Here is a 14,313-nt window from a genome sequence, read left to right as displayed (position 1 = left end):
TGACCAGGATAGTGCTACAGCAAAACAAGATTTTGGCTCAGTTTGAACTGCAGCAACAAATTCGTCTGGAGTCTCTGAAACAGAAGCTGCTGGGATTGCACCGCCTAGGAACCGAGCTGGAGAATCAGCTAAGGGTAAAATGGGTCATGGATCTGGAGCATTCAATGGAGAAATATGGGACAGATTGCTTCCCTAGTTGAAATCAGTGCTAAGATTCATCACTGACTTGTCGGAACACTTCCCTGATTGTTTCCCATATTGTTTCTTGTGTTTCTGCAGTGATGTGCCTGTTTTGTTGTGCCACATGTAATAACATAATGCAGAACTGAGCTGTGTTGTGTTGAGTGATTGCTGCTTTGTCCTTGCGTGCAGGAAGCAGAGCAGGACTTTATGAGTGAGCTGGCTGTGCTGACCCGAGTTCCACTGACTGTGAGGAAGAAGCCTTCCAAAAGGAGCAAACCAGCAGGTTAGTGCTATCCTGAATTGTTCAGAAAGAAACCCCACATAATTCCACAAATCAGTGCAGATTTTGCAGTATAACACATTGTAGTTTCAGGAGATATTTTTTTATCAGTGCCATTTCCCTAATTGGGATGTGGAAGGGTAATGAAATCTTTCAAAGTCACCCAGTTCTCCAGCAGCACAGCTACAAACAAGTGTCACCTTTCCTCACTCCTGAGCAGCCTAATCTATAGATTACATTGTCCACTGAGGTAAGGCTTTGCCCTGCTGAAACCAAAACGTTTTTCATGTCTTTGTCATGTCCTTTAGAAATATCTCTGTTCACCTCAATTGCTAAATCCATGGGAGAACAGCAGAGTTGAATCACCCAACTTTCATTCTCCTGACAGAATGGAAGAATTGCCTCCCACACATGTAAAATCCTACTGAATCAGGAAGCTTGATCTATTTTTATGAATTTACTGTAGTTTTGACTAATTCATTCTTCAAGAGATGCTTAGGGACAATTTTTTAGAGTAATAGTCGTATTTCCTAGTCCACATTTCCGATGCAGTGTACAAGTGTCATCCTTTGAGCCATGCAATCTTTCTGTCATTATCAGAATGAAACATATGGCATTACATTTGAAAGATGCTGAAAGGCAGGATGGGTGCCTGAAACAGAAAGGCAGGTCACTCCCTGCACAGTTTTGAAGTCTTTCTCCCCAGCTGTTGTTTCTCAGGTGTGCAGAATTGTTTGCCTTGGTAGGCACCGTGAATGCACAGACAGATGGAAAGAGTCCAGGGCCCTCAAAGCAGTGAATTTTTAGCATCATGTTCTGATTCAAATCACTCAAAAATATGAACTGGCTTTTCTTCTGCTTGGTGGTAATAAAAAGCTATTTTCAGTTACTTGCTAAGAAAATATATGATAGAGCTTTCAACTGTTGCTCCTCATGGAAACTTACTTCAGTGTTCATCAAATGTGGCAGTTCACGCTCTGCTGTGTGAGAACTTACCAGTGGTAAAAAAGCAGTATGCTCTGCTAATGTAAAGTGAAGTGATTTCCTTGGAATAATAACAGCTAAGTATGAAGTGTTAGAGTGTGATTTTTTTTCTTCAGGTTAATCAAAACCAAACAAGCTTTACTATTTGTGATTTTTTTTTTAATCCACTGCATTTGGCAATTCAGGTAAAAAAGCAAATTCCAAAAGACAGACCTTCCAGTCACCTGAACCTGCAGAAAAAGATGATTCTCATGAAAATATTCAAGAGCCTTATGGAATAACTTCTGGCTTATGCAGGTACGTTAGAGACTAAAAATATGGTATGTGAAAAGCTATTCATAAAATATTAAATTCAGTTTTTCAATACAAAACCTGTAAAACTTATTTTTAAGGAGGTATGTCAGTCAAACTCAAAACATAATGCCTGCACTAGCTGAGCTTCCTTAATATTTACTTTCCACATGAGTTAACCTTTTTTACACCATAATCTTTATAAACTTAGGAAATTCATCTGCATTTGCTTGTCTGCACTGCTATGTATTTTATAAATAGCTTTGATTAAAGGTAGAGAAATGAGAAATGCTATTTCCAAATTTCCTTTATTTAGTTATTTTTAAACCTTAGTCACAGACAGCATAAATCAGCAGAGACAAGTGAATTCAATGGAACTAGGCTGAAATGTAGCAACCAAAATATGGTCTGTGGTATTTCGGCTTTCAACTTCCACCTTTATTTCAGGAACAAAGGCAAGCGCCAGTCTTTGGCTGATGAGGGTAGCAGCTCTAACAATTATTTTCTTGATAGATGTTTCAGTTGGCTTGTGCTGGGGTGCTAACTAGAGAAGAAATGGCTACAAACCTGAAAGATGCCAGCTGATTACTACGGGCAGATCAAACCAGCCAGCTGGTTGCTGTGGCTTGATATATTGAGCAGAGAAAATCCTGCTGACAGGCAAAGCAAACAGTTGGTTCTCAGGAGCCACAGGCCTTTGGGGAAAAGTATTTATCCCCTGAGTGACCTCAGCCTGGGACTGACTTCAGGAGATGGCTCCTTTCCATGATGGCATCGACCCTTTTCACACACTCCTTTCCCACAGCCGACAAGGGATGCGTGTGTAGGGAACAGGGACCCAACAAAGGAACGTTTATGTTTTTGCAATTTTGTTTTGGCAGCCCCAACAGAGGCAGTGAAACCAGTGAATGCAGAAGTTACATAGCAAGCACCTTTCTTTTACCAAAATTAGTTTAATTTAAGAGGGGAGTATAGTATTTTAAAAACTGTCTGCAATTTTGTTTTGTTTTTCTTACTTGTTCTTTCAGAGAGATGTCACAGAGTTCACATGAAGGGGAGACAGAAGCAAGGAAAAACTCAAAGATATTAAAAAAGAAAGGCAGCAGGTAGTAAAAGCTTTTGTCTGGGCTGTCTGAACAGAGTGTACCAAGGCATTCTTCTGGCGAATCTCAGCAGCTGTAGGTCCTTACTGAGCTGCTTTGCTGAGGAACAAGGAAGAAAATCAATAACTCATAAATATTTTTTAGCTGCAGACCAAGAATCAATCCCAGCTTCCTCTAGCTGTTAATAAAACATTCCCTCTTGGTTTTTGGTAAGGGGGAACAAGAAAGTCTTTAATACAAGCTCTTTTGAGACTGCTTGGGTAATATGCTGGGGAGGCAGTTTTAGATTTGGAATAAATCTGAGGATACTGCACCTGTAGGAGAACAGGTGCACGCTGGGTCCTGCTGAGTGTATCTCAGTAAGGTTTCATCACAGTGGTGATGTACTGTTTACTTTTGAGCCTTGAGATGTGGTACATAGTAGCATTCTTTTTTGTGAATGCTACTTTGGCCTAAGGAAAGGAGATAAAAATGTAGAGAACATGTAAACAGGCTTCAGGTGGTACTGATACATCAAAGGATGACATTTGGTCTCTCTTTTGTCATATTTTTGTGCTTCCAGTCTTATGTATGCTTGTTAAAATTTGTGCAAAGATTTTAAAATATCTGTTTCTCTGCCTTTTTGTTATAATTCAAATTGTTACTTTTAGAGAAAATGAGAGAAAACTGGTTTACTCTTTCACTTTTTATGCTTCAGTTTCAGGTCTTCTTTAAGTGCACCCTTTTGTTTTCAATGTACTTCGTTATGCTCATTACATTTCCTATGGGAAATTCTTGTTATGCAAAGCAGTTAATTCTTACTGGCTGTACAGAGCACCTGTATTGTGTAATAAATTGCCCCATTTAAGCAATCGTACAGCTTTCATGAAGTGGGTGGGAGTATTCTGCCTTTTCAAAAATAAACATATATTTTACTAGTGAAAAGGTTGTCTTTTGGTGGAAGATGGAAAGTACTACATCAGTTACACAGTTTGCCTAAGACAAAAGTGCTCCTGTACAAACGAGTTCACCAGGCCTGTTACACATGTGTGTTAAATGGTTAGTTTTCATCTCAGCTGTAAAAAAAAATTTATAAATTATACCTTTTCAAGTATTTGATTCTGGTATTTCAGCACTTCAGCTCTACGGTATCTCTGCCTTCTCAGTCTGAACATTTTAACAGTTAGTTGGTGCTTGTTCTTTTTGTTTTTTGGTGTTTTTTTTCTTTTTTTGAGACGTTGGGGTTTTTTTGTTTGTTTTCGTTTGTTTGTTTTGTTTGTTTTGGTAACAGAATCAATGTATTCACGTTGGATTGAACAGGTTTCTCTCTGAAGTGCTCCCTGTACAGGAGGCACAGGGAGCTGTTACCATGAGAGCAGATGATGCTCTAAGCCCCTCAGGACACCTCCTGCCACACTCAGGGAATCACCCGAATCAGGATCACCCGAGCGGGTTTCTCATCACCCAGGTGGGGTCTGCCCTGTGCTGTGTTTGGCCGGCTTGAAATGGCTTTTTCCTCTGAATTAGGAGAGGATTGCCCCAAACGCAGGGCAGCAGTGCCCTCTCCCGGGCGGCTCGCCGTGTCAGCCCCTCGCCGGTGGGGGAGGGCAGGGAGCTCCGGGAGGGAGCCAGGGATGTCCCTGTGCTTGTGCCATCCCTCCAGTCCCCAGGGATGTCCCTGTGCTGGTGCCATCTCCTCTAGTCCCCAGGGATGTCCCTGTGCTTGGTGCCATCCCCTCCAGTCCCCAGGGATGTCCCTGTGCTGGTGCCATCTCCTCTAGTCCCCAGGGATGTCCCTGCGCTGGTGCCATCTCCTCTGGTCCCCAGGGATGTCCCCGTGCTGGTGCCATCCCTCCAGTCCCCAGGGATGTCCCTGTCCTCGGTGCCATCCCTCCAGTCCCCCCAGGTCTGGGTGCAGGCACCTTCCAATCTTCCATCTGCCCGACTTTCCTGGGATGGGGTTTCTTTTCTCCCACGTTAGCAATCTCCTGTCAGAACACCCTCTGGTCTTGTCCCTGTTAGTGACTTCAGTCCCTTTGAGTTTCCCCATGGATGCACCAAGTTCCTGTTTAATGTCATGTGCAGATGGGCAGTGTGACACTTGCCATCAATGTCTGTCAGTGAGGCAGATATTGAACAAGACAGGGTTTAACTGGACCAAGAAACAAGTGCAGAAAATGCCAAACAAAACTCAGAGTGGTTGCTTTGCAGTTAATACTGTTGTACTTTTATGTTATGTTAGAGAATCATAGACTCTAGGGGAAAATGGGATACCTAGGCACCAGTCACAGCTCAAAACACTCAGCTTGTAGTGTAAATCTATAGAGCACCCTATCTTTATTCTGGAAGGGATAACACAGAGGTTTGATCATGCTTACAGGTACATATCAGAAATGCTGCAGAAATTTTGGGGAAATGACATGCTTTTTGTCTCCTATTTTTAAAGATTGAGGGTAACATTATTCCATTTCCCATGTACCCCTTCCCCAACAGCCCTTACTCCCATCACTGCAACTTATCTGGAAAGTTTGTGGAAAGTTCATCCCAACCATGATCAAGAACTATCCTAAAGTCAGTTTGTTTTGATGAGTGAGATTTTTTTTTTTTTTTTTTACTGAGAGTAGATGAACAAGGATTGGTAGCTTAGTAGTAAGTGCAGAGTGAAGGTAATAAGGAACAGAGCATGGTGCATTCAGATATCCCTGATTTTTGAAGGGAGGTGAAAACTCAGATGCAAGTACTGAAAGTACTGAATTCATGGACATTTCCTGACCCAAAATATAAAAAGAGCAAAATCCAGTGTTCTGTTAAGCCTGGAATAAAACCACTTTTTTTTTTTTTTTTTTTTTTTTTTTACCTAGAGCTCCTTGACAATTACACAGGATAAAAATACAACTTGAATTAAATCACTGCTGTTCCAGACTGATGTTCTAATTATGCAGATGTCTCTATCATGCAGATTTGAGATACTTCTAATACTTATTTTTTTTAAATGTAACACCTACAGTGTTATTAGTGCCATTGTATATTTAGATACACTGATAGATAAATATCTGTGTAGACATTCTGTACCCTGAAGAGTTTTCCTTGGACAAATGTTTATGTCAAGAAGATGGAATCATGGCAAACTAGTGAATTCTGTTTGCCACTCCCTTGGGTCTGTTAGGTTGTTGCCATGTGAGGTCTTTGAGAACCATGCTAGGTCTAAATGGCAAGAAATAGCTGGTGCCAAGAGTACTAGATCAACACTTTGCCATTGTGCATTAAGCTGTGCATTTCCTTGCTCCAGCAAGACATTAGTGGCAGGATTTCACATGGGTTTAAACACACCTTGGCAAATGCATGGCAGACAAATTCACTGAGAGCTGCAGGTACAATGATGCTGCTGCTCCTCAAGAAATTACAAAGCACTGGAAATGAAGCAGACACTCTGAGGAGGATTAGCATTATATGCTTGCTCTTCTGGCCTCCTTCAAGTTTGTGTTGTTGGCTGCTGGAACCCAGAGCAGATGGTCATCTGACCTGGTCTGGTCTGAGATTTTAGTTCTTGAGGACAAAGAGCAGGGAAACTCTTCAAGGCTGGGACAGCTGTCAGTTTTGGTATAGTCTTAGCATCATAATTAGCAGGCTAGGCTATAAACACTAGAATTTAAACATGTAACTGCATTGCTCTGGTAGCAGACAAAGTGTAACACAAGAAAAATTGGTCCAAAATCTGCTCAGAAAACAATCTGCGGATCCAGCCTTCCCTTCCACATCACTTGATTAACAAAGATAGTTCCCAGGCTGGTCACTGGGACTAATTTTAAGCAGACCATTGCAAATAGCCATAGGGAAGAGCAGCTTTACATCATTAGAGCTACATCAGGTATTGAAAAGTCACAGCCTCCCACAGATTTTTAGAAGTTTGACTATTTAGAAAGCCTGAAAGCTCTGCACTGCTTCCAGCTGTAGTTGAAATAACAGCAGCTCCTCACCAAGTTTACATCTCCCAGCCTGGTGTTCCTGCAAGGGACCAAACTCAAGTGCAGTTTTCTATTCTGCAGCATGCACGCAGAAGCAACAGCTAATCCACATTTTCTTTACTGGTAGTGTTTTCTTTTCTTAAGGACAGGTTAGTGATGTAGGGGCAGGGACATTGATATGAAATAGAGTCCAGGTAGTAAGAGAAGCATCCTTTGCTTTGTTTTGCCATCCACGAGGAATGGCACATTCCACACTCTGGTGGAATTACAGTAACCATCCAGGTGAGGCCTCCTTCACCTCACCTGGTGAGGTGCAGCTCAGGATCCATGGATTCCTGCTGGCTGCCCCTCAGCAGTGCCATGGCAGGAGCAGCCAGGCTGCAGGGAATTAGGCTACTTCTTCTTGGAGACATCACAGGAGAGCCACATTGACCTGACAGGAACAGCCTTGTTCACAGAGGAGCACTGAACCATGAAATGCCACTCCAAACACCCACACGTATTTATTCACAGACATGTTAACAGTGGATCTTTGACCAGCTTGTAGGCAAAGGGCTTTTGGTTTAAGATGCTGTTACATGTGTAGGAAAAGTGGAATCTCAACATGAGTTACACAATGATAATTTCTGCTACCTCAAGTGTGACAAGACTCATACATTGAGTGGAGGTTTTATTTGGAGGTGAGCAGTCACTGTTTCTTGCACAAAAACATGCAAGAAATGCAAGAGGGAAATTGTAACCAGCAAGTCCAAAATATTTAGGTTGTCAAATTTGCCACATAACTTCACAAACCAGCTGTATTTCTACTGTCAGGGTTACATCACTGCAACTGTTTCTGGCTGTCAACACTCACAGCAAATGGGTTGGAATAGGACAAGGCAGATGGAGATTTGGCATTTCAGGATTGCCTTACCTGCTAGGCTGTGGGTTATTCCAGGGCATACTGTCCTCAGGCTTCTCTGCTACTGTTATTTTACTTCCTATAAAAAACCTGAACTGCCAAATGAAAAATTTATTTTAATTCATATCATAAAGTATCTGAACCACCAAATGAGCAAGGAAGTCTGCGGATGAGGGCACGCTCCAGGCAATAGGAAACATGAATTTGAATTCTTAGCAGAAGGAATTGTTAATGAAAACCTTTATTTTCCTCTCTTTTTTTGGGAGTAATTCAGTTCACTGTAGACTGAATTGCAGTGTTTCTGCACTGGTTCAGCTCAAAGCCAGAGGAAAAGCTGGCTCTTCAGACCAGCTCTGCTGCCAGGTTTCAGACCAAGCTGACCAGAATGGATTTTTCCAGGTAGTTCCTTTCCCAGGCAAGCTGGAGGTGACAACGTACTAGTTTCAGAATGACAGGCTTCAGGTGGGCTACTTCCCAAAACTGTTACGGCTCACATGCACTTGGCATGCCCCACACGAGCTGTGCCCACCCACGGTACTGTTGCATGGGTGGGATGGATGGATGGGTGCTCAGTGGTCAGGCAGCACGGCTGATAAAACCACTCCAATGCACCCCACTGCTGCAAGACTTTTCCTGCTGCAGCTCTGTCGTGTGGATAAAGGCAAAGTAGCACAAGGGGAGGTGTTTGTTGACCTGCTAATCTCACAGCACCCCACTTCCACCACAGCCCACACCTCCCACAGCATCTGTAACACTGTCAGACAAGCAAAATGAGAGTTTTTGCAGTTTGTGAGAGAGACAGAAAGACAAGGAGAAATACTTCCTTCACTCTCAGAGAATTGAAGTCTGCTTCCCTCACTGTCGGAACCCAAAATGTCCCTCAAGACATTTTTAGAGGTTCCAGGCCTCGGTCAGAAGCATTTTAGACCCTGGCAAGCAGCTGAAAACAGCTGTGATTTTGAGTTTGAACCATGGAATGAATTACCAACTTTGAGGGTGGAACAAGCAGTCACAGAATGTTAGATGGTATAGTAAAAGTAGTCACAAATTAGAGGGTAAAATTTTTTAGTGTTGTACAGGGGGGTTTTAGTACCTGTACAGGTGGGTTTTCACTTTGTACAGGGGGGTCAGGAGTTCTAAGATGGAGGAAAGTGGTCCTTATCTTATTCTTCCTCCTTCTTCTTCCTTACCTCCATGTTCTTGGTGATGTTGGCATTCACAGATTGGTTTAGAGTAGAAAAGCACATTGTAACGTAGATAGTAGGTATTGGGGAAAATCTATAAACATATAGTACGTAATATATCATATAAAAGATAGTAGCAGCTTTGGGCGGGGAGAGAGACGACGAAGACACCGGACAGTGAGCGTGTCAGGAGAGTGTGTACCTCTGCCTGGGCCGCAGACCAAAGCAGCCGCAGCGGGCGAGGACAATCTTTTAGATAGCTAGCAATAAACTACCTTGAGAGCGAACAACAAGAGGCTGCGGAGTTTTTCTTTGGAAGCACGGGTTGGAGGAGAGACTTTACCACCACACGAGAGCCCCGAATCAATCCCGGGGTTCTCACACCTCACCTTACCTGCAGCATGTTCTTTTCCTGCCATGCCTGGACACAGCTCAGTCAGCAGAGAAAACCATAATGAAGTCCAATATGGCTTAGGTCAAATTGCAGCACTGGGTACTGTTCTGTACTACAGATGAAGATGATAGCAGTGAATTACCCCTTTTAGGCAAACAACATGGAGATCTGAAGGTCTTCGGCAGTAAGTTACTTTGTGTCTCATTTGGGCAAAACTGAGGCAGCTGCAATGCCATAGAATCACAGACTTGTTAGGTTGGAAAAGAACTCTAAGATTGAATCCAACCATTAATAAGTACATTTTAGTCAATAGTAAGTACAACTTTTAGTAAATACATTATTACTGTGAGGACTTTTTAATAAGACATACTATATCATGATATAGTATGCATATGCAGACCTATACACTTATCAACACCTGTGATCTAAGGAGGTTCCTTCTATTGTGTGATGTCAGCCTGAAAGACAAATTCTCTTGAGTTCCTCCATTCCAAATTTTCAATAATTGAGTCACAGCACTGGAAGCAGAGCAAGACGCTTACCCATCAATTAATTTCCTTTATTTCACAAGCTTTGAATTCAGAAATTGAACCACAACTAGTAGATCTTGATACGGTAGAGTAAGTAAAAATGCATGTGATTACAAAGGAAAAAATTTGTACAAAAACTTTAAAAATCCGACAGCAACTTGGATTATCTGTAAGTACCAAAAATCTCATGCAGAAGGAGAGCACTACTGCCCAGGTGGAGAAATCCCTGCAGGGGTGGCAATGGCATTGGTATGTAAAACTTATGGCTCTGTCTAAAATGGAAACAAGTAGGACACAGACTTGGAATGTACCGAGTGGGAACAGACAGGTGCTACGGAGACCATTTGTCATTACGTGTCCCAATGAGTTTCTGTGTCTTGAGAGAAGTGCTTCTTGGGTTTATAATAAATTAAAGATTAAACAGAAGCTGCCTATACTACTCTACTGCTTACTTTCCAGATGGCCATTTTCTTCCTTCATTAGTGCTTTTGGTGGTGTTTCTCAAATACAGACATTAATCTTGGCATTGTGTCTAGTCAGTTGTTGGCAATGTGTTCTAAAGGGACTCACTCACAGAATGCAACTTGCATAAATAACTCAGTAACATGCATTAACTACTCTAATACAGCGAACGGTGCAAAGGAACCATCATTCAGTTACGAGACAAAGCTAAAACCTGTAGTCACTAAAGGGGCAATGGAAGCACCATGCTTTAAGGTGACTATGGCATGAAAGCACAATTGTGAGGCAAGTAGTTCCAAGCAAACACACCACACTATTATCACCTCTTTCTATACAAAAAAAAAAAAGAAAATAAAAAGAAGAAAAAAAAAAAGACATTTTGTTTTTTATTTCCGTTAGTACCAAATAAAACTGTGGGCTCAATAACACAGATATTAGAGGGAATGGACATTATTCCCATGATCCTTCATCCTTGTGTTTCTGTCCATCATCATTTCTCAGCCAAGACTGGTAATATTGGAGCGCCCACCAGGAGGTGCCACGATGCGGTGGCCAGTACGACGTGGGTTGTTGTCATCAATCTGAGCTCCTGCAGCAACAGAAAATGAGGAAACCAAGCTATGAAAGGGATTAAACCACCAGTAGTGAGGTTTTACCTGGCTGTGCTTCCCTCACACCACTATCAGCTAGTTTCTCTTGAGCCTGACTGAAGTGCTGAACAGACCTTCAAGGTACATTTCTGTCTTCCATGAGGAGTGGGGGATTATATGCTTAGGATCAGACTAATGTTCACCTTACATGGAGAATTGTTTTCCACTGACTTGAAGGGACTTTTCAAACCTGTCTCACTGACTTAGAATATATGTCCCTACTGAGTCTATGGTAAATCAGTAAATCAGTAAATCTGATGTTAACAATCATAAATCCATGAGGAAATGAGCACTGATGTGATGTAAACTTCACACTGCATTTTAAATGCTGAAAGGTTAAGCTTAAGGACACAGCAAGCTTTCTGACAGGCTAAGTATTGCCTGATCGAACTCAATTTCCTAAAGGCAATGTAATAAATGTGTGGGGTAATTTAAAATGTTACTGTAGTTCCTACTTCTTAATCTTGTGTTTGCATCATTCACATCAAATTTTTACCACTAGATGCCTTGGTAGTACCCAGATCCATCACTGCACTGTGAAACCACAGCTTCAGATGCCTATGAAAATTCCAAGTATTGGTTATTACTAAGATGTGAAATTTCTAAGCACTTTTTTGTTTTGTGTAGCTTTATATATATATCTGTATATGCTCACCGTGGCCTCAAATGTATGGGCAAAACTATTTTTAAAATATTTGCTCTCCTAGGACTTTCTTACACAAGTTTCATTTAGTTTCTGAAGAGAGGATCTGTAAAGTAGGAAAACCCCATCATCAGCTCCCAGAAGGGAGAAAATCCAGTGACTTTCATAACATCATATGAATGCATTGTTCACCACTGGGGCTGTAGACGTTTGAAGAATAAGGATTTGACACGCTTGTAATTGTCTTCAAGTGACAAGAATTATTTCCAGCAACCCCAAAGGATGATTTTCCAGTCTGTTTCATATATACCACGGAAAATGTTTTGGGCACCAAGAGCAGAAGATAAGAAATACTCCAATCTGCTTATGAACAACTTCTGCACATGGTTTACAACCATGGACAAGGACAGTTGAGGTTTCCATGTCTAGAAGTTGCTGGTGATGCAGCCTGTGAGATGTCTGACACTCACAGGTTGCACCAGACCCAAGTCCCATCAGCTGTGCACACCACCAAGGGGTTTCAGTCCCATCAACCAGAGAACTCAGCTAATTGCAATGGGCCAGGTAAATAATACTGAAAGATTGACACAGAGAAAAATTCAGGTTGAAAACATTTTGAATATTTGGCAATATGTAAAATATTGCTAGGCAATGAATGTGTAAAAACAAGTACATACATATATAAGTATATGCATGTATATATACAATATAAATTAATTGTATATAATATACAATCCTTTTATATTTGACTGAAGAAGTAATTATAATTTAAATTCATCACCAGTAATCCATACTCATGACGTTAAAAGGTTTCTCATTAGTCAGGCTGACTTACCTGATAAGCTGAAATTGGATTGATGGAGGTTTCTGATTGGTGGGGGCTGGTTTTTGGCAGGGGAGGATTTAGTTGAGGGTGCAGGAGTTGCATATTTTGGCGTAGCTGGGATTTCATACACAGGTCCATCATACATTCCTCTGGAGACTCCTTGCAGTCCTCCCACCTAAAACAAGAGGAGAGTAAAAATCCAGACACTGAAAGCTCAGATAATGCTGCCTAATGATCCTGTAGGAAGAGAGCAGTGAGCCTAGGGCTCACGGACTGAATTAACAATGCATCTATACTTTATATATAAAGCAAAGTGCGATCTGCTTTATATATAAAGGAAATTATAAAGCTTGCTCCCTCCATTTATATCTATATATAAATGACAAAAGAGTTCCTTATCAGGCTTCCTTCACAATCAAAGGGGAGAAGTGGGATTCAGAAGAACAGGTGTGACCCATTTATTTTACATAAGATCAGTCACAATCACCTCTTCTCTCTCCCTTCAGCTGCTGAGTCACACTTGGGTTGTAGCACAACTGATATTTGCTATACCAACTGCAGCAATTTCTCTCCTACCTGTATTTTCTCTGCTCCTCCCCTTTGTGGATCTCATTCTCTTTATTAGAACTCATTGAAAAGGAGTAGCAATACTTAAATTAAATTTCAGAAGTTTCTGCTTCCTGTCATCAACTAGAAAAGCAAGTGTACGCTGGACTGTGGCAGGGGATATATCTTAAAATATTTGTCAATAAAATACCTGTCATTTGAGCTCTGATTTTGGTTTGAGTTCTCCAAGATTTTTACCCTGTATTGTTGTTAAAAGACTATTAGAAAAGACAATCAAAACTTCACTGGCCTTAAAATCATAGGAATCTAGAAAATAATATTTTAATAAGAACAGTTCCAGTTTTCAAAAAGAGCCTGAAGCCATTGAATTACAGAATGCAAAGCTCATCAAAAAGATCAGAAATCTGTCAGAGAAATTTCCCCAACAGGTTAAAAGTGATATTAAAATACTGCATAGAAGGACACTATTCACAGGGATTTGATCCAGCTCTCAAAGCAATCAGTGCATTTTCCTTGCTTTTGGTGACAGGGACATCAGGCTCAGAAGAGCCACGGTTTTGCAGGCTGAGCCAAAATTAATGCCCAGAAGAAAGCAGCTGCCAATCACAGCAATGAATCCATCTTCCCGGGACCCACAAGGGCACAAATTTATACTGTTATCCCTGCTCCAGGGATAAGCTTATACTGCCAACCTGTGCCAGTCCCGTGCTTGACAAGTTTTTATATATTCCTCTGTTCTGCATGGACATGTTTATACAGCAGCTAATAAAACCATCAATGAGTTTTTCTGAATACTTCCAGTGAATAAAATTAGACAGTGGGAAAAGAAATTTGGGCATGAATCTGTTCACCCTCTTGGCAGGCAGCAGAGGGAGCTGCAGGAGCAAAAATATCAGTCCCTTTGTCTGTTTGCAGACCTTGCCCAAGGATCAAAGGTCTCCCAAAATCTAGGCCCACTTTCAAGACACAGGTTATTTAATCTAGGTGACTTTGTTCAAATTCCTGCTACAAGAACTAATCTGTGATACTTGTTTCTAAGCTGGTTTCGCTATTTTGATGAATTTGTCACTATGTCGCACTCCCAGGCACTGAAGCCTTGAGCGGTGAGTGTGAAGACAAGGCCTGTATCATCTATATGGATACTGCAAAAAAAATGCAACACTGATTGCTATGTTGCAAAATTTTTGTGGGTGCATTTGCTTTTTACAATGCCTTCTAAGAAGTGCAGGCCTTTCTTCTGCAGCTTGATGGAATTTGCATAATAAATTATGAAAGATGAACACTATCAACCCGTTTGTAGGCTTAATTTCAGCTGCCAGTATCACAGCCTATAGTATATGCTTGGCTGAAGAAAATACAAGATTTATTCAC

At 41.4% G+C, this 14,313-nt stretch overlaps 2 protein-coding genes across 7 annotated transcripts in view; one reads left to right on the top strand and one right to left on the bottom strand.

The window, feature by feature from the left end:
- EVC (EvC ciliary complex subunit 1) overlaps positions 1–3,765 on the top strand; it is a 48,774-nt gene extending 45,009 nt beyond the window's left edge. For 4 of the 5 annotated variants that reach the window (XM_030270733.4, XM_041715661.2, XM_072927999.1 and 1 more), the window contains 4 exons: positions 8–134; positions 373–466; positions 1,633–1,744; positions 2,767–3,765. In XM_030270733.4, the coding sequence (XP_030126593.4) occupies positions 8–134; positions 373–466; positions 1,633–1,744; positions 2,767–2,848 (415 nt within the window). In that variant the 3' untranslated portion in view covers positions 2,849–3,765. Of the gene's footprint in view, positions 1–7; positions 135–372; positions 467–1,632; positions 1,745–2,766 lie in introns of those variants that run through there. The other variant, XM_032748013.3, reaches the window with a different exon arrangement.
- Positions 3,766–9,802: 6,037 nt separating this feature from the next.
- Positions 9,803–14,313, bottom strand: part of CRMP1 (collapsin response mediator protein 1) — a 49,314-nt gene continuing 44,803 nt past the window's right edge. For both annotated transcript variants that reach the window (XM_002196345.7, XM_030270726.4), the window contains exons 13-14: positions 12,385–12,550; positions 9,803–10,845 (exon numbers count right to left, since the gene is read on the bottom strand). In XM_002196345.7, the coding sequence (XP_002196381.2) occupies positions 10,754–10,845; positions 12,385–12,550 (258 nt within the window). In that variant the 3' untranslated portion in view covers positions 9,803–10,753. The remainder of the gene's footprint in view (positions 10,846–12,384; positions 12,551–14,313) is intronic.

This window comes from Taeniopygia guttata, chromosome 4, assembly GCF_048771995.1.
Source record: "Taeniopygia guttata chromosome 4, bTaeGut7.mat, whole genome shotgun sequence".
NCBI classification, from domain to species: domain Eukaryota; kingdom Metazoa; phylum Chordata; class Aves; order Passeriformes; family Estrildidae; genus Taeniopygia; species Taeniopygia guttata.
The sequence above is the reverse complement of the archived record's forward strand: the minus strand, read 5'-3'. Positions and strand labels throughout refer to the sequence as shown.